The sequence below is a fragment of the Pseudopodoces humilis genome, chromosome 28 (assembly GCF_049639895.1).
Source record: "Pseudopodoces humilis isolate 2021_Gansu_Grassland_sample_001 chromosome 28, ASM4963989v1, whole genome shotgun sequence".
In the NCBI taxonomy this organism is placed as follows: domain Eukaryota; kingdom Metazoa; phylum Chordata; class Aves; order Passeriformes; family Paridae; genus Pseudopodoces; species Pseudopodoces humilis.
This window is the reverse complement of record NC_142227.1, coordinates 151501-176551: the sequence shown is the minus strand read 5'-3', so window position 1 is coordinate 176551 and position 25051 is coordinate 151501. Positions and strand designations below refer to the sequence as shown.

General features: G+C 45.7%; 1 protein-coding gene across 2 annotated transcripts; it reads right to left on the bottom strand.

Annotated features, from left to right (window-relative positions):
* Positions 1 to 5943: 5943 nt before the first annotated feature.
* On the bottom strand, positions 5944 to 16392 carry TINCR (TINCR ubiquitin domain containing). 2 transcript variants are annotated; one of them, XM_088067802.1, is made up of 4 exons: positions 16093 to 16392; positions 9270 to 9383; positions 7017 to 7137; positions 5944 to 6050 (listed from the first exon to the last, which is right to left on the bottom strand). In XM_088067802.1, the coding sequence occupies exons 1-2, from the start codon at positions 16350 to 16352 to the stop codon at positions 9380 to 9382; spliced, it is 264 nt and encodes an 87-aa protein (XP_087923928.1). In that variant the 5' UTR covers positions 16353 to 16392; the 3' UTR covers positions 5944 to 6050; positions 7017 to 7137; positions 9270 to 9379. The 2 variants fall into 2 exon arrangements, with proteins under 2 accessions (XP_087923928.1, XP_087923929.1); XM_088067803.1 differs by having other exon boundaries at positions 7017 to 7132.
* Between the last annotated feature and the right edge of the window lie 8659 nt (positions 16393 to 25051).

The window sequence follows — 25051 nt, the reverse complement described above, 5'->3', positions numbered from 1 at the left end:
CAAGTGTAGGGCCTCACAACCATACTGGAATAAAACAGTGCCATTCCCTGAGGAAGGCAGTTCTGAAATCAATGTGATTCACTAAATCTCTGTACTGAGACTGTACCAAATTTCTGTACTGACTGTACAGCACAGTCCTTACACAGTATTTCTAGCTAAAGCTTGTAGCTACAAGCTGGGGCCTGATTCCCCACTGTATGGTGTGAAAAGCAAATTATAATTATTCCCCCTTTTAAGGTCCTTGCCTAAAGAGTTTTACTCCTATAAACGCAAAAAACTGCCCCACATCCTCGTGTATTGCTGGAGCAGAAAATGTCTCTGCAATTGTGATTCTTTCTTGACTCTATTTGGTGGCTCCATTACATCCACCTCAATATCAGCTTTATTCTCGTGTGCACTTGGATCATTTACAGGCAGTGAGTAAAGACGAGTGATGCAGCTGAGACTCTCCAGGGAGGTTGGAAAATTTACTTTAGCTGGTTCCCTAGGATTACAAGTATTTTCAGTCTAGTGCAAGCCCTCTGGAGCAGAGGAGACTGAGGGGAGGCTCCTCGGGGGCTGCAGCTCCTCCCGAGGGGAGGCGGAGGGGCAGGGGCTGAGCTCTGCTCTGGGACAGGGACAGGAGCCCAGGAAGGGCTGGAGCTGTGCCAGGGCTTGGGATGGATCTCAGGGAAAGGTTCTTCCCCCCGAGGCTGCTGGCACTGCCCAGGCTCCCCAGGGAATGGGCCCGGCCCCAAGGCTGCCAGAGCTCCAGGAGCGTTTGGACAGCGCTCTCAGGGATGCTCAGGGTGGGGTTGTTGGGGGGTCTGGGCAGCACCAGGGGCTGGACTCGATGATCTTGTGGGTCCCTTCCAGCTCAGGACATTCCATGATTCTATGATTGTATGACTGCATATGGTGCCGTCCTTCAGAGAGCAGGGACTGGGCTGAGACCCAGCTTCTTCTCATTAATGCTCTCTCTTTGTTTCCAAGTTCACACATGCCAACTTCACTGGCATGGATGGAATAAGCCTGTGGTACATGGCAAACAGAGTTATAGAGGCTGTGATAATGAGTAAGCTGGAGCTTCTGTTTGTGTATCAACAACACCACTGGCAGGTGCATCCTGGCTGCGGGTATTTATTCCAGGTTATGCTGTGAAGGACTGAAACAAGACAGCAAAGACATTGCATTCTACACAGGGTCTGCAGCAGTGAGAAAGCTCTCACAAATTAGGCAGAGCTCACCTGCAGGAATCATAGAATCACAGAATGTTTTGGGTTTGAAGGGACCTTAAAGATCATTCAGTTCCAAGCACCTGCCATAGGCAGGAATGCCTCTTACTAGACCAGGCTGTTCAGAGCCCCATCCAACCTGGCCTTTAACATAGGCTTAGGAATAAGCCTAAACAAAAGTAAGTCATAATAATCCCAGGTCTTTCATTAGAGAGCCTTTAATAGTTTTATAAAATCAGGAAAGTATTTATTTTATCAGTTTACAGATGGGAACATAAGGATTCTGAGAGGGAGTGGCTGGCACATTCAGACCCTGTGGTTGAGATCCACATGTGCTCTGTTGCTACTGGTTCAGCAAAGGGTGATCGGGTACATCTCAGGTTGAACATCTACAAATCATAGCAACTACAGACAGGGGTCACTTGTGAAAATCTTGCCCAGTTAATTTCCTGAGGTTCACACAGAAAATCAGTGACAAAGGAAAACAAAGAATGCTGACCACACAGCTCCCCCAGCTCTTCTCCCCATGAAACTGATTTCAGGTCAGTCTCTGTGGTACTCGGACATCAGGCTCTAGCCAGTCCTTTTTTTCAGAAAGTTACCCCATTTTCAGAAAACTCTTTACCTTTGATGCATTTTCCATAACTGTTATTATCATGTTTGCCTCAAGATTTGTATTTGAATACTGGCTTTGCCCCTCCCTAAATCCCACTGACTTAGGACTTTCATTTGTTTCTGTCTTCTTCTCCTCCTCTTGTTTTAATTAAGATGCATTTTACTAATTATCTGAAGAGAAACATGAGCACAGACTGAAAACAGAATTAAGTAAGAAGCTGGGGTATAAGAGAATCAAGGGAAGGGTTGACGTGGCTATGCTCTTGCTCAGATATTGTGTTTTTCCAGTGACTTTCACTCAGGGAGTCAAATTTGTTGCTCAGGCATTAATTAACCCTCTTGCTTTCCCATGAAAAGTACCCATAGGTTCCCACGTTCCCCTGCGCAGGAACTTACCTGTGGAAACAGAGTGTGACAATTCCCTAATAATTCCTTATTAGTTCCATTAGGGAGGGTTTTGGCTCCATTCTGACCATCTTCCTGAAGACAGAAAGAGTGAAAGAATGACAGTATTTTGCTGATCTACTGAAGGGTAAATCCTGTGCATCCTAGGAAGCTGCTGGCCCTTCCCAGTGCCACGAGAAGGCAATGAATTTGCCTTTGGGATTTCCATCTTTTGGGGAAATCAGAACGGTTTTGTCAAGATCTGCCCCCTGTGAGCTCAATCCTACTGCTCTAAAGTATGAACACAGAGGAGCAGGAGCAAATTTAAGTGACTCTAAACCCAAGCTCAGTACTTCATATTCATCATTTATTCTCACTGCAAACGATAGTGAGAGCAAGGTTTATTTGTTGATGCCTGTTTGCAGGGGTTTATTTGTTTGAAAAGGCTAATCAGCCATCAGGTTGCAGAGGCAACTGCTTAAATATAAAGGAAAAGGGAGAAAATGTTCAAACCTATTCACATGAGGTGGCATGGTTTGAGTTTTGATGTTGAGTTTTGATGTTTTGAGTTGTGTGCAGCCAACTGACAAATGCTGAGACACAGTCTGGTGTAAATCCAGATGAATTCCACTAGAATCAACAGACTTCCTTCCAATTTATTCTGATGTAACAGAGAGCATATTTCCATTCAGATTTACATTAGATTTGTTTCCTGTTTTCCATAATTCAGTCAGTTTCCATTGTGTACAAAAGCAGCCTGGGCCAGATCTTGATCTTATTTGCATCGGATGAAAACGGTTGTTTCAAACAGAGCTACAATGAATTTATAATTGCATAAATAAGAGCAGAATCTCCCAGGAGAAAAGAGAATTTCCCAGGGCATTGCTGTGTGAGAACACTTCTGCTGTAGTGATCAGGTACTTTGCCATTGATTTCAATGAAGAAATTTTACCTCAATCCTGGACTGAAGCCCTGAGCTTGAGCTGCTTTGCACATCCAAGGTCTAGAAGCCCCTCTTTCCTCCAGAAGATCAGCCAATAAGCCAACACCTCCATCACCTCGTGATCTGACATACAAACACCAAGGATGGCCTTAGGAAAACATCAGGGTGTAAAGAGCTCAGGTTGCCTGGCAGAAATCCTCAAAAGATAGACTGGCCCCGACACATTTAATTTGTCACAGATGTTGTTTATAACCAAAGTGCACCATGTTGACTTTGCTTCCTACTGAGTTTCCTCCCTTGAGGCCCTTCTGACTCCCCTTGTGCCACTGTCATTCAAAATTTTGGAGCAGTACAGTTATTCCCTGGCAGATAAGACTGCCTGTTTCAGCAGCCACACTACCAGTAATAGATTGGGTTATTAGTAATAACCAATAAGAGTGTTATTCCTAGCAACATGTGTAATGAAGTGGATTTACTCCTCCCCATTGAAGCTGCTTATTTCACTGCTAGCAGGAAAATAAGGCCACTTAAAGTCATTTATGGTAGTTGCAAAGGCTTTTCTGAGTAGATATATAAGTTATGTTGCCATAGCTTCTAGAAGGACTTTGAACCCAGCTCATCCATCTGGCTTCACCACCTCTCATGCTTGTTCCTTCCTCTGGAAGCCACCATTTCCAGGAGATATGAACAGGCATTGTTCTCACTTTGGATCTCACCAGTTGTGTACGAGCTCAGGTAACCCTTACAACACTGACCTCTTGACTGCCAGCTCCAACACTTTATGAACACACATATTCCCACCTCAGTTCTCAAGGATGAGAAAATATTCAGCTTCATTCTTTGTTACCCGTGAGGCCTGGGAAAAAGCAAAGCAGTAAGAGCAGCTGTATCAACAAAATATTGCTTTACATTGCTATGACTTGCCATTTGAAATGAAAACATACCTCTTCCATTTGACTTTTCAGGCTCCTGTGTGTTTATTTCCACTGTAAATTTAGATTCCTTTACAAATCTAAATATTTCTCTACATTTACAATATTTAGCACCAAACATGGGAAAACAGTGACAAGAACAACTGCAATGGCACCAGTGACAGCATCACAATTACAAGGCCATCAGGATTAGGAGCACATTATGTGGCAGATTGAAATTTCAGCATCTCTATGCTTCTCTCTCATCATGTCATCTCAGCCCCTGTGCAGAGACTGGCAATTACCCCATGGGTTTGGCCTGTAGTACATAAAACAGAGCCTTGAAAAAACAAGGCAATCATCAAATTTCCAGCGTGGGTGTAATTTGTCCGTTAGGTTTACACACACACACACACACACACACACACACTGTCAGGGCCGCCAGTGCCTAAAGGCAGCCTTACATCGAGCTCCTGCCTATAAAGCACAAAGGCACAACAGATTCTTTCCTCTTGATCCTTCACAGAGCACGAGCAGAGTTGAAGCCATCATGCCATAACAAAGGCTGACATAACTACTTATTTGGGATTTTGTTCCCCACAGGCTTTTATTCTACTGTGCAATTTGCATTACAACTGGATCTGAACTGTCCATTTTAGCAGGCAAAGAGCAATCTGGTACAGATTATAATACCTGAGGTAAAGCAGTTGTGTCACAAAATAGGTACTACCAGGCAAAGGCAGCCTTCCTGTGTCCCAGAGCTTCGACACCGGCTGATTAAACAACAGAGCAGCACTGCCTGGAATTAACAGGAGCCCAAAAAAACCCAGTACAGAGGAAGTCTGCTTAAACAAAGAAAAAGTGCCAGAAACCTTTTCACTGGCACTTCTTGACAGCCCTGAATGTCTGAGGCAGTGCCTGACAGCACCACTGGGCTGAGATGGTGCCAGTGTCCTTGGAGAAGGAGTACCTGGAAATGACACTCTCAGGGCCCTGTGAGGGAGGAAGGAGCCCCTGCCAGGCTCTGCTGGTGCCTCTGGAAGCCCTGGGAGGTGACAAGGTCCAAATGGCCCCAGCAGCACATCAGCCAGCACAGCAGAGCTGCCCTGGGCACAGCCCCAGAAAGAAGTGTGTAGCCCTGAAAATCAAGGCCTGGGGCTGAAAACCTTGAAGGAAAGCACTTCCAGGAGGGAATGCCACACAGGCTGAGAGAGGATAATGTGACACAACTTCCCTGCAGCAGCGGGCCCTGCAAGGAAATGAGGTGCAGCTGCCATGAGCTGGAGAATGTCTGCAAGTGCTTCTTGGGGAGGGAAATCCATAATGAAGTGGTCTCAAAGCAAAGTGACACAACCTGCTTGAGACCCTGAGAGTTCAGCCACTGTATTGAATTCTTCTGGATGTGGAAAAACCTTGGTATTCCCAAAGCCACTAGTGCAGACTCACTGATTAGTAGGCTGGGCAGGAAATTAAATGAGGAGGGTGAATTAAAGCCAGACTTCACAAGCTGCATCTGTTCCTCCATTCCCTCTGGATACAGCACTGATGTAACTCTAAAAAGTAAATTTAGCAAGGAAAGCTGCCAGATTGATTGCCCTGTAAACTGAAACATTTGATGCATGCATGTCTCAGGTACAGGAGATGCACCAAGGAGCCACTGAAACGTGCCTCAGCCTGAGCTGCCTGACTAGAGCACAGTCACAGGTGGAGATGACCTGCCTGGGCTTGTCTTCTGCTCATGAAGCTCAAGAGAAGAAGCTTCTGGAAAGGCCTGGCTGAAGCTCCAAGGCAGAGGTAAACAGCAGTGCTTTGGATAATCCTGTCTATGATGCTCCATCAGCAGCAGGATCCTGAAGGTACACAGTCCCAACAACCAGCAGTCCCATCCACAGAGCAGCACTGTGAAGTTGCAAACTATTCCATCTTGCAATACACTCAAGACCTAACACACCTTCCAGTGCTGGTCCTTGGTCTTGTCCACACCTGTGTTCACAGACAACAAGGGAAACATCAGTTTCACAGTAGTTCTTCCTGTCAGCATATTTTCTGGTATCCAGGCAACTCCCCACACTACCACAGTTAATTTAGTCTTTAAAGATATCCCCCTGCCTTCCAGAGCTGACCAGAGCTGCCAGCTGCTGGCAGGAGGTGTTAGAGTAGATCCTGGAACTAATCCAGCTCAGGTCAGTTTGCCTTTTGCGGAAAGGCAAAACTCTGAAGAGCCTGGTTTTGAAGGACCTAGAAAAGCAAGTGAGACAAGACATCTCAAATAAAAGACATTTTTCCCCTAGGTGTGTCCAGAAGAGGATTTGGAGCATCCCTCTGCCCATTTGGTGGTCCAGCCTTCTTGGCCAGACTCAGGTAAACCCTCAGTGTCTAAATTACACTATAAAAGTTCTGACTGCAGCTAAGTGGTGTGATCCCACCACACAGCAAGCATTAAGGATACCTGCAACTAGGAGTGAGAGGCAGCATGGGGAGGAAAAGTAGAACAGGCAGTTTAAAACAACTGAGTAAAAGAGGTTATCCCTCTGTCTTCCCAGCACTGGGACTGGAAATGTTAGGGAACTGCTGGAGCTGTGCCAGGGGGGCTTAGATTGGATGTTGGGGAAGGTTCTTCCCCCAGAGGTGCTGGCACTGCCAGGGATGCTCAGGGTGGGATTGTTGGGGTGTCTGTGCAGGGCCAGGGGCTGGACTGATGATCCCTGTGGGTCCCTTCCAGCTCAGGGTATTCCATGATTCTCTCATCACTAATAGGACATATCAGCAAAGTCCTAAACAAATCTATTGCAGGAAACAACAACGCAATGAACAGGCAAACAAAGAAGAAAAACAGTCAGTTCTTGTTCCTCAGAGCACATCCCCTGTTCTCAAGTGTCTTGCATTGGATCATGGCATACAGAAAAAAAGCAGAATAGATTAGTCTCAAATAGATCCAGTTAGTTTTACCTCTTTTTATGCTGGTCCTGTGGCTCTTTCTAGGTGGTTTGTGGGTTTTTTCCTACTTTTTCCCATGTGATAAGATGCATCAAACCAGCTCTTCCTGCTCTGAAGAAAGGCAGCAACTGCGCTTAGAATAAAAGATTGTCAGGCAGATTTGAAGTGTCAATCAAAGCCTATCTCTGAAGAAAACATTAGTCCAGGCAGCTCCCCACACCACCACAGTTAATTTAGTCTTTCCAGATATCCCCCTGAGCTGCAAAAAGCCTCCAGAGCTGACCAGAACTGCCAGCTACAGGCAGGAGGTGTTAGAGTAGATACTGGACCTAATTCAGCTCAGGTCAGTTTGCCTTTTGCAGAGCTAATGACTGTGATTATCAAGCCCAAGGAAGCAAATCCTGTCTCCGGCTTTGTGAAGCAAACTGTACCTTTTACTAGATAAGGGGCATAGATTTAGGACTCTGTTGTGCGGTGTGTCCCACCTCCAGTGGCACACATCCACTTTAATATTATTATTATAATTTTAATTATTATTTATGACTACACCCAGGGCTGTGTGAGGCACTTTCCAAGCACTCGGGAAAGTACTGGCTCTGCTCCAAGAAATTAATTATTTCAGGATAGACAGACACGCAGAGGCGCCGCATGGCCAAGTGGCAGAACTGCTGACCCAACAGCACCAGCTCTCCTCAAGCACCTGCCTCGTTGGTTGACCTTAGGAAACTCACATCCCCTCTTCCCACACTTAGTCCCATCCCACTCTGTCCATCCCAGTTGCTTGGACTGAGGGATGTTCAGCTGTGACTATATTCGTGTTTTTGTCTTAGAATCTCTTTCTGTGCAAAGTCTAAGTATGTTATCAGGGGAATATTTTTGTTCTTTGGGAAAATGAAAAATTCTATTTTCCATAGCATTTTGTCAAATAATTGCATTGGGAAAAAAGAATCAAGTGTTTTCTCATGGCCAAAAAAAAGCAGACAATGAAAATTTGGGGCATTTGATAAGAGTCGCCAGTCACTGGAATTTTCTCAGGAAAATACTGTAGAGATTAGTGAAACATCCATTTCTTTTCCTGAAAATAAGTTCGAATCTAAAAATCAAGTTGTTCTGTGAGTAAAGAACTGGTGAAACCTGTTCTTCCTCTGATTTGTATTACAACTGCTTTTTATTTCTTCTTTCCTTGGTGCTCCCAGCTTACTGCAATATCCTCAGGGCACCTGATGCCCTCCAGAACTTCACAGCAAAATCCTTGGCTGTTCCAGCAGCTTCTTGCATTGCAGGGAAGGGGCAGCAAGTGCAGGGGCTGGTTTGAAACTGGGCAGGAACTGATTGACCAGTCATATCTAAATGCCATCTAGTCACCTGGCTGCTGCATCCCAAAATAGGCAGGGAGCAAGGGGTGTAATTACCTTTCCTTCAACAGAATATTAACTTAAATGTCTCTCTTCTATGCAGCTGCTGTTTGTTCATGAAAATTGCAGGAATTTTGGGTCTATGAGACCTCTCTCTTCCCATCAAATTGGGTTGAATTTTTGGTTCAGAAGTTATTGGAGCAGGGTAAAGCAGGGGATCAGCTGCAGTTATAAGAACACAAGGAAGCTCATTGCCATATAAACCCTGGCTCCAAAATTAGGCAGTTTTGGTGAACTTGTGGGTCCCTGAGATCAGGTGAGGTGCTTGCTGTAACAGAGACCAATCAGTTCCTGTCCTTTGGACATACAGAGGCTGCCAAGCTCCAGGACTGTCTCTAGTGCATTTATCAATCATTTGCTGTACAGAGCTTGTAATCTGGAAATGGAGCTCCACTGTATACAAAGTATTCTTGAGCCCAGACAATCCTAACCTGAGTCATTTACAGCTGGATGGACAGGGTGAAAGGGAAAAATAATTATCTCACACTTACATATAGGAAAACAAAAGCCAAGACCAGCAACTTTCTGCAGAATCCTGAGAACAAGTCAGAAGGAGGCTCAGATGTCCCATGTCCCCATCTAGGGCCCTAAGCAAAGTCTACCTCAGCTCCTTCTTGCTCCATTACCCAGGCAGAAATCCCCTTTCCTGTGCATTTCACTGATTCATTACTCTCAGGAGCTGAGTAAGTCTTACTACCCTCCTCCATTGGCAGCTGGGACCACATGGAGTGCTGATGAGGAAACGCTATTTGTTGTTTTGTTTGGGTTAATTATTCATGGGCACCATGCTGAAAACACTTGGAGCTGCTTTCTGAACAGTCCTTGAGCTGGCATGCAGGGAGGGACTTACCAACACTGGTGGCCAGACTGCCTTTCCATGGGCAAGCTCTCTTCCATCTGCTTTCCTTCAGCCCTTCTCACACTCCCCATCTCTCATGGCTTTGGCTGTGCTCTTTGGCATTATCTGAATAAGAAAGAGGCAAATACTTGGAGCACTATAGACAAGCAAACAAAAATGGCATTTGACCAAGCAGGAACTGACCCTGACGTGTGGAGAATGTAAACCTCATCCTCTGACTGGTTTTGTTCTTCAGTCACACTATATAACCCAGAATAAGCCACTTGTAGGGTTTCAAACCTGTTCATCCATCCACAGATGCCTTCATCCTCCTTCAGATAATCCACAACTGTCTTTTTCTCATAAGCAAGGCTCTTCCTCTTTAGTGCCTGCTCCTGGAAATCCATTTTACACCTTAGAACGAGGGCAGTCTATAGCTTTAGGAACACTTTGAGAATGTTTGCAGTAAGACAGAGCTTGAATTGCTCTCTAACACCCTCAGGCATTAGTACTAAATGGCGGCTTTCTGGGGTTGTGGGTCCATCATCATTTTCTGACAGGGGTCCAGACCCTCCATAGAAGGCCTAAACTTAGCAAAAGCAGAATTATTTTCTAGGTTACTCTTCTGAAAACCCTTAGAAATCACCCAGTGCTATCCCCTGGGGTCTCCAGAACAGAGCCTAAAGCTCTTCCAAGTTTGTAGGGGTAGTAGTTTGTAGCCTCTTTGGTGCTGGGATTTGCTTGGAGAGCTCATTAGCCCACCTTGGACTGCAACTAAGGCTCTCATGGCCCACAGCAACTCTACCAGGCAGTCACCCTACCCAGGTGAGCCAGTAAAAGTAGGACTGAGTCTTTTGACTCCTGCAAATTGCTGTTTGCAATTACGTTTTCAATTGAGAAGAATCAGCCTGTGATGCAAATGTTTTATCAGGTCTTAGAGAAAATTGAAGTCTATGGGGTGGGAGTTTTTGCTATGTTCTAGCAAAGGATCCGTCTAACAAGGCTGATATCAGACATTGGTTGATTGGGTTTCCTGTAAAACCCAGAACAGGATTCATATTTCAGCACTTTCTTCTTCACTTGAAATTTCAGGGAATTTTGATAGCCAGGGGTTTGCTGTGGGCCCACTCTGTAGCGCATCTGTTCCATAAAACACCATGACACAGGAGTGGGGATTTATCCCAGCTGGGCAAAATCTTCACCTGATATAAATCAGGACAACTACAGAGAAGTCCAGGAAGCTGGGCTGTATCATACCAGAAAGAAATCTACTTTAGGATATACTTCTCATTCATTAATTCTTTGCCTAGAGCCAAGACAGACCCCCGGGGGACATATTAACTCAGTTTCTTCTACTGCAATCCCATAAACTGCACAGGGAGGAATTAAAATCCTGTAGACCACATTCTCTATCGATGCAACCCTGTGTTTTTCTTAAATGAGCTTCTTGGGCTGAACAATAAGTAAATGAGCTAAATACAGGTGTGACTGTCTGGCCTGTGTGCTGTGTGGTGTCAGCAGAGGTAACTGCACCAGTGCTTTCAGAACTTAAAAATCACTTAACTGAGTACACCAGCAGAGAGCCTGGCCCATGAGTAATACACATAAATACTGCCTTCAACCACTGAGATGCAGTCAGCCCCCCCACCTGGCTGTTGCCTCAGTAACACATCTCCAGGAGGATATTTTTAAGCCAGTATCATTTATCTGGTAGGTGGAAGGGACCTGTTAAGGCCATACCAGGTCAGCATATGTCTAAGCATTAGTCTAATTAGTTCTCCCTGAGAAGAGAGACTCCCAGTGCTATTTAAAGGATCGTTATCCTACTGTTAGATGCCTCAGAGCCCACTGCTAGGCCTCAGCTTAACAGGGCAGGACTGTGGAAGTTGGATGGGGGTGAAGTCTCCCCTCCATGCTGAGGAGTAATGGCTGAGCAACTGCAGGAGTGGGAGGGTCAGTGCAAAGAGCAGGCATCACAAAACCACACTGAAACTCAGAGTAAAGAACTTACTACAGGTCTGAGCTTTCAGGGTCAAACTGTGTAGATCCCATTTTTTTGTTGTTGTTTCTAGAGGTCCAACATCACCTGCTGTGCTAGGTGACTGTGTCCCAGGCAATTCCGGTGACAGTGAGCAGGGGTGATAGGATAGTGATGTGAGTGTGGAGTGAGCCACTGCCAAGTGCCTGTCATTGGTCTTTATGTCATCATGGAGTCAAATGTAGGCAGGAGTTTAGCATCAGCTAAACTGGACCTTGTGCAAGTGGCTCAGTCATAGTTTTCATTCATAGTTTCAAAAAATCAGACACTGTAAACTGAATGTCAAGAAGGGAATGCAGTGGGCTCCCTCAATGGATGGGTTTGTTGTTCTGGAAGGAGGTAAAATATCCACCCTTGAGTGGATGGACCTTTGGAAAACTAGACTGAGCAGCCTCTGAAGAATAAAACAGGTTCCCAAAGCATGTCAAAGCTTATATAAGGACTGCCAGTCACAAGGGACACTGAGGCTGGATTGCAGGAGAGGGAGGAACCTGGACACACTTATTTTGACCCAAGAGTGGCTACAGTATACAGCATGGGACCTTGGTCTGCTCTTGGAGCTGTCAGGAGTTGTTCCTAGATGAGTTGTTATGGTAACTGAGCTAATGCCCTGAGATAGATGCTTCCAGGTGGCTCCAGGCCAAAAAATCAACATCAATAGATTCCAGGTAAAGGACTTCTGCTGGACTCAGTGCTGTCATCTACTTTTTTTAACCTATTCACCAATGACTTCCTGAACTCCATTCTCCAGGCAAGCCATATGTGATGGGAAAAGCTGCGTGGCCTCAATGAACCACAGCTTCCAAAAGACTGAAGGGGCCCATGTCCTGTGGCTGAGTCTGTGCCAGTAAATCAAATGTGGGACATTCTCCTGCATTTCGAGGACAGCCTGCATAGAATAGACAAGGTTTTCTATTAAATTGTTACTCCCCAAACCTGCATGGGCACATTCAGGCATCCCATAAGGAGTAGTCCCTGGCCCATGCTGGCTCCTGAAATGCACCTGGACTGAGCCAAAAATTGCAGTGTAATACTCCAGCATTGTAACAGAAGGAAGTCCAGGAGCTGCTTAATTTATCAGCACAGACTTTGCCTGGGTGGCTGCTAGGGGAGACTGCACAGGAGAGGAGCCTGGAACCAAGAGCAAAGGCTCTGTCAATGTACTTGCACTTACACTATACACAGATCCAGCTGGAGCTGTACATCCCCAGGAACAGGCAGTGACAGGCACGCTGGGCATGTCTAGGGATTGTTCTGGATCTACCGCTGACATCCTCTATTTGAAACAGTTCATGGGTTAGGTAGGGGATTCATCAGTTCAAGGCAATATTCCTCCATCTCCCATTGAACATCGAAACACAGCCAACAAATGATCAGCAAGGAGCAGCTAATTCCATATGCCCACTATTCAGCACTGCTGCTCACTGCCCCACGGGTGGTCTTGTTGACTGGTGCTCCACTGCACACAGCCAGCAAAGAGCTTCCGGGCAGCTCACTGCGGCAGACAAAATTCAGGAAGAGTCATGCCAGTTTCAGGAACTCCCACGTCACCACCAGACCAGCTGAGCACCTCCCTGGCTCTGGGGCCCTGCACTGCCTCCAGAGCGAGCCAAACGGGTTCTGCCATGGCGTGGTCCACAGTGCCAGGACTGATCACGCCTTGGGCGTATGGGACAACCTATTGCATGCCCGTGGATGCTTTTGCATCCATGCTGGGTGGCTGTTCTGCTCATGCCAAGACCCATTGCTGGTCTCCTGTTAGGCACTGATGGCTTGAACACCGCATGCTGGCTGATGGCCACTGAGCTGGGGCATTTCTCTGCTTGCTCATTCCCTTTTCAACCCTTGTTTTGCTTGTTTTACCCAGTGGCAAACCGTGTTATTGTAATATGACATTCTCTAGGGCAGAAACTGTTTCAGCAAGTTCTTTGCTCCTCTACTGCAACAGGATTGCAATTTCAGTCAGCACAGCAGTAATGTGATTAACAGGCTCTGCACAAGGGGGAACTGCATCCTAGGTGGATGTGATATTCACAGTTCTGGCCAGTCCCTGTGTTTTGCCAGGACGAGAGGTCATGTTGACTGATCTCCAAAATGACTTGTACAAACTTTTAAACATTAAGGTCTAAATAAATTTTTAGCATTAGCTGGTATGGTGATCCCTTTCCTGACAAGCTGCCGCCTTAAGTGAATTTTTATGACTATGTTACAAACTCCAGAAAATATGAACAAGAAGTGGAAATGCTGACTTGGCCTTTGCTAAATGCCAATTATCTACAAAGGCATTAAGTGGGGAGGGGAAGATGAAAAATAGGGTCATTTTCATGTTTTCTCTGGTTCAAAGCAAACTGTCCTGTGAGCCCATTGCAGGAACACACAGCATGCAGAGTGACCATTAATATTTATAGGCACGACACTAAGCTGCAGACCTTGGCAATCACAACAACTCCACTTTTGGAATTAATAGCACTCTGTTTGCCTGGTACCTCAGTACATAAGAGTAAGTAGGAGACATTAAGATTTTCAGGGGGAACTGAAGAAGTAGATGCTTGCCTTTGATGGGGAAGGTTCATACTTCACTGAGCTAGTGAAACATTAAAACCAACTCTTAAATCCTCAAGATTTAAGATTTTTGCTGGCCAAACGCAGCACTATGTTCTCACTATCCTCTCTGCTCCTGTGGCTCCTCAACAGTCCCAACACTGCATGGGCTACTCTTGTTATAGCCCCCATGGTTATTCTCTGTTGCCCAGCTGATACAGGCCAGTGTATTTCCAAAGACACTATCGGTGCAACGTGGACTTACAATACGTAAAGAACTGTCTGAGTAATCTTAAGACTCAAATTGGTACTGTAATCTCAGCTACAATACAGCCTTCTCCCTCTGTATTTCCTAAATCCCAGTGGCAGCGAGAGTCAGGCATCTAAAATCCTCTAAAACCTCTCTGTGCTGAAGACCTGGCAAGGTGCTGAGTCACACACCCTGCCCTCAGCCCAAGACTGTCCCGCGCAGGGTGGTGACTGCCTAGCCACACACAAGCACATCTCAGAAATATCTAAGGGAACTATCCTACCATAGTTCAGTCAACCCATGAACCTTTAGAGAAATGTATCTGGGCATTTACATGCTACAGAAAACCCTTTGGGAGTGGGCGAGGTTGGCACAACCCAATAATCCTTTACGTAAAAAAAATCAAGGAGACATGACTTCAGGTAGAGACTGGAGACTCCCCACATTGCACCCAGACCTGGAAAAAGCAATATGAAATTGGCCAAAGGTGCTTGTTTAGGAACCAGGAAGGTTTTCAGAATATCCAAGGGAAAAAATATTAGAATTCCCACTCCCTTTTTAATGTACTCACAAAAAATGAGCTGGGACTTTGAGCAACAGGCTCTAGATTTTCAAAAATGGCCAATGACTTCAGCTGGGCCCTCAGAACTCAGCACACTGGGGCAGGATCTCCTAGTGAGTTTTCATTGCTGCAGTTACACCCCGCTTCTGCAGCATGTGGGAAGGTGCACAGCACGCTATGGAAACCAAGCATCTACCAAACAAGCATCAACTCCATCAGCTCAGATCCTCCAAATCCTTTTTTACTCTCAAAAATTCACACTGTAAAAATTAGGAAAATAAATACTGGAAACAACAACAAATAGAAGTGTTTCTGCCATTAAAAAACAGGTGAAAAGGAGGAGCTGAACCAAGTTAATCAGAGAACTGAAATGAGATGTCAGAGAATGGGCTGTGGGTGACTTGGGGTTTGCAGTTAGCTGAGTGATGTGAAATCTCTTGTGTCTGCTGAGCTCTGAAAGGAAATGCTTTATTAAATCTTCTTTGTGTGAGATTTCAAGCTGCCTCTGGACTGGAAAATAGGACCATTCCAGTAGGTGGGATATAATCAGGAACTGAAGTTCTTAGTGCAGGTTTTTCTGCAGATGAAACTGATCAGCATAGACAGATAACTCAGAGGGCTCAGGATTTAGAAAGATGAATTAGACACAACATGCCCACAACATACCTCTTCTACCCAGTATCCCTAAAATGCTTCACAGATTTAATCATGCTGGCAGCAACAACCAGGCATTAAGGAAAGACAGTGCAGGTGGGCATAAATTCACCACACTGAATCAAAACTGTCCTGTGGGCCAGTGAGTCCAAGGTCCATTATCTCAGCTTTCATCCCCACTAGAACATAGTGCTTACTGTGATTGATCTCCCATGCAATGGCTCTCCTGGGAGTCTCTAGTCTCACTGTACTTTCTACTGTGATTCAGACACATTTTGGGCACCTGCAGCCTCTTGCCATCCCTTTCCAGCACTGCTCATGCTTTGCTGTAAGCTGGTGGCTCACAGCTCTTCTCCTGTCACAGCAGGACTGTGCCACCCCCAAATACCTGCAGAAAGTATTTACTACAGAGAAGCAGGGAGACACAGGCACAACAGGTAAGGACAAGTGAGAGGTTCCCAGAACGCTCTCCCATGTCACACAATCTCCCCTGCCCTTTTCCTTGTCCTGTCTCTCCCTCTGTGCTTGCCCCATATCCAGGAAAACGAGACCTGACCAGAGACAGGACAGGCAGCAGCAACCAGATTTCCTCCTCTGAACTGTTTATTTCACAGCACAGCATGTCTGGATATGAAGAGCCTGCAGTCTCAATCCTGCTGGAAACAGCAGGATTTGAATTCCTGGTCTGCATTCTGCAAACCCTGACAAGAAAGTGTCCCAAGGGCCTGAGACGCACCGAGCATTCCCCTTCCTTTGCACCGCCCCCACGGCAGACAAGCTCCTTGCCTACCTTTTATTGCTGACAAGGAGGAGGACAGAACCATTCTGAATATTGGCTTCTTTGAGAGTCTCGTGCTCCTCGAGCTGCCTGGAGTTGTAATAAAATGTCTTCTTCCAGGAAGTGATGCCCTCCCGTACCAAGAGAGCCCGTAGGTCCATCACCGTGTCCCTGGGCCTGACCGTCAGGGGCATCATCAGGTCCTCATCAGCCAGGTGCACCTTAATGTGGTACCTCTTCCATCGAGAAAGGCTCCTGCGCAGTGTGTCCATCCTCTCCAGCTCAGCAGGGCCAGTGTGGCAGAGCGGAGCATCCAGCTGGGAGATCAGCAAAGCAGGGATGTGGCTCTGAAGAGGCTGTCTGCTGCAAACAGCTTAAAGCGTCCTGCCAAACCTGTTTCTCACAGTTGCCACGCTGCATGCTTCACATTCCAGGGAAGAGCTCACCTGGCCTCATGAGCCTGCTGGCTGGGAAACATCTCCATGAATCATTTCCACACACCCCTAAATCCCATAATAATTACAGTGTCTTCACGAAGTGCTCTTCATTCCAGTGGCTCGCAGAGGACTTTTAATGCCGGATCTCCCCAGACATTAGAAACGTGGGTGCATGTGAGAAATTAATGGGTTTAGCAACCTCATGTCTCCTGCTGTAAAAAGCTTCTAGCTGGGGAGAAGATCAGTTAGCAACGTAGGCATTTAGCAACCTCATAGCTATTTAACATGGCCATTTTAATGAAGAAAAGTACAGCTGCATAGTGACAAATTCCTCACAGAGGAGAGCCACAGCACCCTGATGAGATAGAGCCCGGCTGTGTGAGCACCTCTCATCATTGCAGTGCAGATTCCCCCCTGATCTGCACAATTACTGTTCACAAACAATCTGGGACCCTCCAGAAGGGGTAGGACTCATTCACTCCTCATCATACTCTCATATATCTGATATTGACTCACTCAAGCTCCTCATGGTTCACTGTCTTGATTTCCTCGTCCTTTCAGATCGCTGTCTAATTGCAGGGCTGATCATTTCCTGTGCAGCACAACACGTGAGTGGGATCAGCAGCACAGGGTTGGAGGCATAGCAGGCAAATAGGTGGCACAGAGGCCTTGAAGTGCCGAGAGGAACCAGCCATACTTGGGGAAATACAATGCCACCTCTGAAAGGAAGGAATTGATGTCAGCCACAGGTTGTAATTGACTGATCCTGCAAGGCAGACTCTGGCAGTCACAAGGTGATACTTCAGAACAAACACCATGAGATAAGGAAGCCTTTTTTGCTCTTTTTCTCAAAAAGATCAAGTCACCCTCTTATCTTGTAGGTGACTTTTCTGCAGTCCATATTACAGGCATTAATTCCCTCGTTCATTCTTCTCAACATAGACCAGTATTTTCTGACCAAAGTACTGCAAGACAGTTGAGTTCAGGGTCTGCTCTTCACTAAAAAGGAGCTGCTCTTGCCTAGCAGATAACAAAACAGTCTGATTTTCAGATAAGGCAGCAGTCAGCTCCCATTGAGAATAAGGGAAGTGTCCACTCTCCCATGGGGGAACAAGGAGGTGTCCACCTTTCTTCCACACCTCCCTTTTCCCTCCCCTGCACATTATGTCTCTGCCAAGAACAGCAGCAAATATCTTCACTTACACTACAGGCAGTGAAGATTTCCCTGTGCAACTGAGAAGAACTGAAGCTTCCACTTGGCAACATTTTCTTTTCAGCCTGAGTCACTCCAAAGGTATGATTGTTTTGGTGGGTCTGGGATTCTTGGGTCCTTGCTCTGCCACCGAGTTGCTGCAAAGGCTTGAGATGAGTCATGTCATGCCTTCATGTTTCTGTTCACTCACCTTATGACTGCACTATGGTGTAACGCATGTTCATTACGCACCTTGTGGGAAACAGCGTTTAGTACAGTCATGGTTTGGGAGCATTTAAGGATGCCTGAATCTACAAATATGCCAATAACCTTGAAGACAGAACAACACTACCCCTATTAGAGATGGAAAAAGTGAGGGATAAAGCTGTTACAACCAAGAAAAGGCAAAAGGTCAGTCTGTGGTACCCACATCCAGGTACGTCAGTGAGGGGTCTCATTTTCAGAGACCTGCAGAAACCCTCAAGCCCAGGGCCTGGTGATTCCATCTCCATTGGGATGACATTGACTTAGGGACCCAAACTTCATCCCTGGTGTAAAGCCAGAGTCTCAGGGGAAAAGCAAGGGTCTGATCCAATTCCCAGAGCCATCCAAGGACAGACTTTCATTGATGGCAGCCAGACCTGGAACAGGCCCCAGACACACCGTGATCTGATGGCTTTGGCCAACAGAATTTGCCCAGTGAATGCCAAAGGAAGCATAAGGCATCCTCATTTCAGCAGAGCCTGTCTGGTGTCAGTGAGTCCATCAGCTCCATCGTTCTAGCATACGTGACAGCCTGACAGTTGCCAAATACCTCCCTCAGACACCTTTCAGACAGATCCTGTTTATTTTTAGGACAGCTCTTTTCCCATCAAGGCTCAGATGCAAATCATTATAGAGGAAGGGGGGAATGGTGGCAGGAAGAAAGCAGCCATTATTTTTATTTCTTTGCCGATTATGTGGTTGCAAACTTTCCTCATGTACCCCCATCTGCCCACATTGGGACCCTTCATTTTATGAAAAGGGATGATTATCCTAGCCTATGAAAGCAGGATAAGGAGAAGCAGAGCAGTGAAGTCAGCTTATGAAATATTGAAGCAATGAAATCCTCACTGGAACATGTGAATGTCTAATGCCAGTTTCAATTAATTCTGGATTTTTCATTAAACCACTATTAAAAGCAAGAAGACAGCAGAAATAAGGGAAATTGACTTGAGCAGTATATTAAACAGCTTAGTTTTTCTTGAGGATGCTTTATTATCTGTCCAAAGCAATTATTTCACCAGCTCCTGATGGTTTGTGGGCTAAACAGACGTACGAGGCAAAGTTCTAGATGGTCTCTCCTCAAAATTATTTTAATTTCTGTCCCCTACCCTGCACCTGGCAGCCTGTCTCTGGTGATGTCTCTGGGATGTCATATCTGGAGGATAAGACATGGAGTCGCAGTTCTGGGAATCCGTAATAAAGTGTCACTCTGGCATTATTTACAAATCAAATAAAAACTTGTTGACTTAAGCTTTTCCCCATATTGAGGGCAAACAAAAGAAAACAAAATACATGCAAATATTCAGAGACATTCATCAGGAAAGCTTGAAAAGTAATTTAAAACCCAGGTGGGCTGTGATTTTTTTTAGGGACAGAAGAAATAAAGCAACAGCATTTATAAAATGTCTCCTGTTCTCAGAGCTTCTTTACTCCATCGACCAGAGCAAAAGAGAGACACCTGCCTAAATTAGGTGCTTTGTTAAAATGTCTCAAGATGGTTGAGATGATCTTGGGCCTTATAACTTCTCATAATGACAGAATAGAGACATTCATTTCTTAGGTAGGTGAGCTTTTGGTGGGGTTGTTTGTTTGACAGTGGCTGTTTTGCTGTTACTGTGCTGTTCTCATTGAAAAGGGCAACAAAGAACTGGGATGTTGCTCAATGAAAATATAAAGGTTTTTATAAGGAAATAAATGTTTCAATATGGAAATAAAGGTTTCTTGCTACTAGGAAATAAAGGTTTCTTTATTTTCTGGTAGCAATCATAGGGAAACTGAAACATCTGGGAGAAATCTGATCCCGATTGCCCTGGCAGAACCTGTAAGTCTTTGAGGAAATCACCCAGCCAGCGCTGTTCTTTTGCCAAGGCAGACCTTTTGCTGTTCCCTGAAGCCCTCTGATCCCAGGACTTGTGGCCAGCAGTGCTAAACACTAAGGATTTTCCTTTGGGGTGACTTTATGTTTGGGAGCAGAGACAGAGCAAGGGACAAAGCATGAGAGGTGACCACCCTGGTCAGGTTGACCAGACTTTGTACCTGCAGCTCTACAACACTGGGTACTAAGAGGGGCTTTTTGTCAGACTCCCAAAAAGACTCAATTAGCTGGTGGGCACATTCTCACCCCAAATACTATTCTCCTGCTCCATTAACCAAAGGTGCAGAGGGAAGGCTGCAACATTGTGAACTCTGACACCCACACTAGGTGCTGGGGAGCAGGAGGCTGGGAAAGTTTCATTCATAGAGTAAATGGCAGTGCAGGCTATACAGTGATAAAATAAGGTTATAAATCTTCAGTCCAATATGCAGCTGTCACTTAATTCATCAGTGCCTCAGATATCTCAGGTGATGGGGCAGCTTAACCCACTGGTACTTATATTTCTAAAGTACCAGAGGCCCCAGCTAGAGCTGTACCACCACGTGCCAGGATGAGTAAGTCCTTTCCTATCACTCAGTGCTTTACTCCTCCTGAGATGTTCTTGGTTATGAAATGACTGGGCTCACTTTATATGTCAAGCTACATCTACAGCAAATGAACAAAGAGCTAATAAATGATTAATAAATGCTTTGAGAAATGAGTTATTAAATGCAACAGCTTTTTAGAGTCCAATGGATAAGCACAAAATATGTAAGCCCAAGTGATAACGCTTTCTCCTGATACAACTTATCTGCAGCACACTGCTCACAATTGCAAAAGGGCTTAGGAACACTATTAACTTCTTGTGCACCAGCAAAAAAAGAGCCTTTCTGTGATAGAGGAGCACTTCTCCTGGGGATTAAGACAAAATCCTCCTTGTTTAGACATTTTAAATCCAGAAAAGCTGGAAGGTGCTTACTTTAATGTATATGGGAGCTATGAGTGTCAAGTGGAGCCCCAACCACCCATCCTTTCCTGGCATTGGGGAAAGTGACAACATCTTCCTGCCCTGTTCTAAAGCCACAGCCAGGAGCTCTCATCTGCTCCACCAGTACAACATATTTTTTTAAAAAGATGATACTGTCATTCCTTCTGCTACAAATGAGGATTTCTGCCACTAGCACAGCTAAAGTCACCAAGTAAAGCAGATCCTGCTGCAAGTATCCAAATCAGACTCCAAAAGGCCCTACAACTGCTCTGGCCAACTGCCCAGCAAAAATACTACACTACTGGGAGTCGGTGGACTGTTTGGCATGGAAATGAACTTCAAACTGGCTCCAGGAAAATAAAAAGGTATTTATATTTAGTTTTGAAGGAGCAAACCTTTGAGGTTTTGGAACACAAATGAACCTGCAAGTTTTCTGAGCAAAAGTTGGATGTGAGTTGGTGACGTTTTCTGGTGGAAAAGGTAATGTGAAGGAAAAACATACTGGTAATGCACATGTTAAATGAACCAGTCAAGTGCAGACAATGGAAAAGCTGAAAAATTGATACGGAGGAAAGCATTTTGTGGTGGTAGCTATTTCTCACTGCAGTGTAACTTCCCAGATTGGAGATTCATGACCCTCAGAAGAAGTCTGTATCCTTGGGGTTTGGCCTGAGGCAGCCCATGACTCACTCGCCTGAGAGGGTTGGCTATAAGCTGAGAATAAGCAAGACAACAAAATGGTGGTGGAAACAATAAAACAAAAGATAAATGAGTTAACTGACAGAAGAGCAAAAAAACCGAACCTCTGCACACAAAGGAGGTCCTGGATGGAGAGACAGCAAATTCTTATGCCACTGAGGACTCAGAGGAGCTGCCATCTTAGGCAGCCAGCTCCATTCCTTTCAGGCGAAACAAATTCAGGTGCCTCAGTCTTCAAAAGTGAGATGGGCGGAAATAGAAGATTTGAGGCTCTATGAGCCACTCCAGCTGCAGCACCATCATTTTCCAGAGGCTCAATGAAGAGAGAGAATCTGTGGGTCTGCATTGCCATCTAACGGCAAGGGAGAGCTTGAAGCGTTGGCTGTGGCCCAGCAATGGGCTGGAACAGCAAAAAACAAGGAGTTGGCCCGCAGGGATAGTCCTTTGCTTTAAATGCAAATCCTGCCTCTCCAGCTGAAAGGTCTCACCGATGAAGAGCAGTCCAGAGAAAAGAAGGGTAGACAAAATCTTCCAGTATAGGCTGCCGATTCCTTATTTTTTAGGATCCTCTCCATTCTGCATTAGCCAGAAATATCAGCATGCATTCAGGGTGAGATTTGCTTTCTTCTGCTGCACCCTATGCTGACAGTGAGGCAGGCTTCCCAACCAGGTGTGTATTTCAGGTATTGAGTGAATTCTGCCATCCTGTTTAAATCAGTCTAAAATTCATTATCTCAGGTGTTCAAAGATCCTGCTGGGAAATGCAGGTAACCAGGATTATTAAAGAAAAGAGGTAGATTTCCCTTGGATCTAGGCACAGGAAAAGCAGATCTACTATTTTCATCCCACTCAGCCCTGTACCTTGGGTTCATCGGTGGTCAGTAGTGGATACTTAATGAGAACATATCAGAGAGAGGGTAGTTCAGGTTGGTACTGGCACACACACTGAAGGGTAGAGGGAGAGCACCCTGCAGGGACAGCCCACAGAACAAAAAATTCACTGATATGTGAGGGTTTACAGATCTTGTCATTTAACAGGAAATGCCAGGAAGAGACAAATTGGATGTTCAGTCTAGTGCCACCCTTTCTACTGATACACCATACTATGTAGTTTCTATAACAGAAAATTTACAAGATAGTGGATTGTTAGGAGATACTTACTTTACTGAAATAAAGGAATTTGGTAAAGGACTATCATCAGCTTCTTTCTTCTTCTTTGAATTGCTTCTAGCTTTGATACATGCAGCTTTGTATATGAGGAGTTGGAGCTCAATCTGTGAAAGAGAGGAAGGAGATCCTTTATGACTGAAGTTTGGAGCAGAGAAGGAGCTGCAGGAGAAACTAGGGGATATAAAGTGTCTGTTTTTTCCAGTTAGTGAAATGAGCCATGCTGTGGGTCTCAGCTAACTGCTGGACCACAAAAAAAGAGTAGGGATTGACAGCAGAGAAAATGTTGAGACCTGCCAGACTTCAGGCCACAAGTTTGACCACCCCTAGTCTGTTCAGATGCCTGCTGTGACAAGCTTCCCATGCAGCCTGCTGCCAAAGGAATGAGCACACTCTCCAACAATCCAACTTAATTTCCTTCTGGTATCCTCTCATATTTACACACCAACCTTGCCAAGCTTTGCTCAGCCCAAACAATCCCTCAGAAAGAAAAGGAAAAACAAAGGAACTTTTACTGCCTGTAAAGTACCTTCCTGCCTGCCTGTAACAAACAGGAAAAAAAAGAAATGGTTTAGAGTGCTCTTCTTTCTCTCTTGGTTGCTCACTGTTTCCCAAGCTAATGAAAACCAGAGGCTGTGGTCAGTCCCATGGGATTATCATCACTGAATTCTTCAGGTGTTTCTCTCCTGAAGCAGGGAAGGGAAGAAGGGCATGTACCTGGTTGAAGGGCTACAGAGGGTGACATGTTTGTTGATGTTCCTTTCTAAATGTCAGTCTGAGTCATCCAACAGAGTTGCTTAGAAAAATTATCTTCCTGCAGTTGAAGTAGAAAGGAAAAAGAATTTTGTTCGGTGTTTGCTTCCCCAGCCCTGATTCCAAGCCTGCCCGAGCCTGTGGCAGGAAGGGGACTGGTGAACTGACTGGAAAACCACTTGTGCTTCTCTCAAACATAGAAATTATGAAAAGGCTGTGAGAGCAGCCACAGGAACAGCTCAAAATGCACACCTAAGGGTATAAGCAGCTGTTGTCCCAAGGAGCAGCACGCACAGCCTTGTATCAGCCTCCATTCCACAAGTTCCTACATGTGCTGGATCAAACAGGGCTAACACAGCCCTTCCCACTCCGTTGCCTCCCCTTCTGTCTTCAAACTACACCCCAAAACTTGCTCCTCTGAGTCAGAGAGCCTGTGGCACATCCAGCCTCATGGCATGCAGGACCACAAGGTGAAACAGGTCTGAAGGCAGGATGACAGCAGTAGTATGATTGAGGGAAGGAAGCCCTGCAGGAGCCATGAAACACAGCCAGCTGGTTTGAGCAGACAGGAGCAATGTGAGCTGGACCACCAGGTTGCAGCCAGCTGAGGAAAGTTATTAAAAGTATGTATTTTCCCAAAAAAATCTGGTGCATATCACCAGGGCTGTGCTGAAGAGGCAGCAGCAGCATCACAATTGTGGCTGCCATGACCTCGTGTGTCCTGTGATCACCCTGTGGTCACCAGCACTGACCCTCACTCAGCTCCTTGGGTTTTCACCCCCAAACCCCTGCAGAGCCAGAAAACTTCCAGGGCAGGAGGGCGAGAAGTGCAAGTGATTGTGATTAACATGGTTTATTGGGCTGTAATGACATTTCTCAAGGTTTGGTAACACTGATAACACAATGCTTCACCCCTATGCCTTAAACCTGCTCCAGGCTGGGGTCCTACGTGATTTTACCTTCCACTGTTCAATTCACGGAACAGCTTAGAAATCATTGGAATTGGACTAAAAAAACGCCCGGGGGCCGCAGAGGTACCTGGGAAAAGTACATTTAATTATGTGAAGTGTTCAGAGGGATACAGGCACACACCAAGTGCCAGTGCCAGCACTAGCTTCCAAGCAAACACTGAACCTAGAGCTGTTAAAAATTCCGATTATTTCTTTAATACTAAAACAAAACCAACCAACCAAAGAAAAAGAAAAAAAGGGGGGAAAAAAGGGCAAAACACACCCAGAAAAAGCAGACCCAAGCACCTGCGGGTATACGCTGCCGTTCGTAAGGGCGCGGCGCGGGCGGGGCCGGGGCCTCGCTGGACGGACCCCACAGCCCGCCGGGAGCCGAAGTCCGCGGTCGCCGCCATCTTGGAGCCACCTCAGCACAGCCCCTGGGGACTCGCGGCAGCCATCTTGGGGTGGGCGGTGGAGACCACGCATCGGGCGGTTTTCGTAAAATTAATTCATTTTGACTTAAACAACTGTAAATCATTGTCGTGTTTTAACCCCAGCTGGCTACCAAGCACCACGTAGCCACGCACTTGCTTGCCCACAAGCGGGATCAAAAGAATCAGAAGGGTAAAAGCTGGAGAACTCGTGGGTTGAAAGAAAGTTTAATAG

Excerpts from the sequence above, each read along its gene's own strand:
- TINCR (XM_088067802.1), bottom strand. The coding sequence starts at position 16,352 with ATGGACACACTGCGCAGGAGCCTTTCTCGATGGAAGAGGTACCACATT.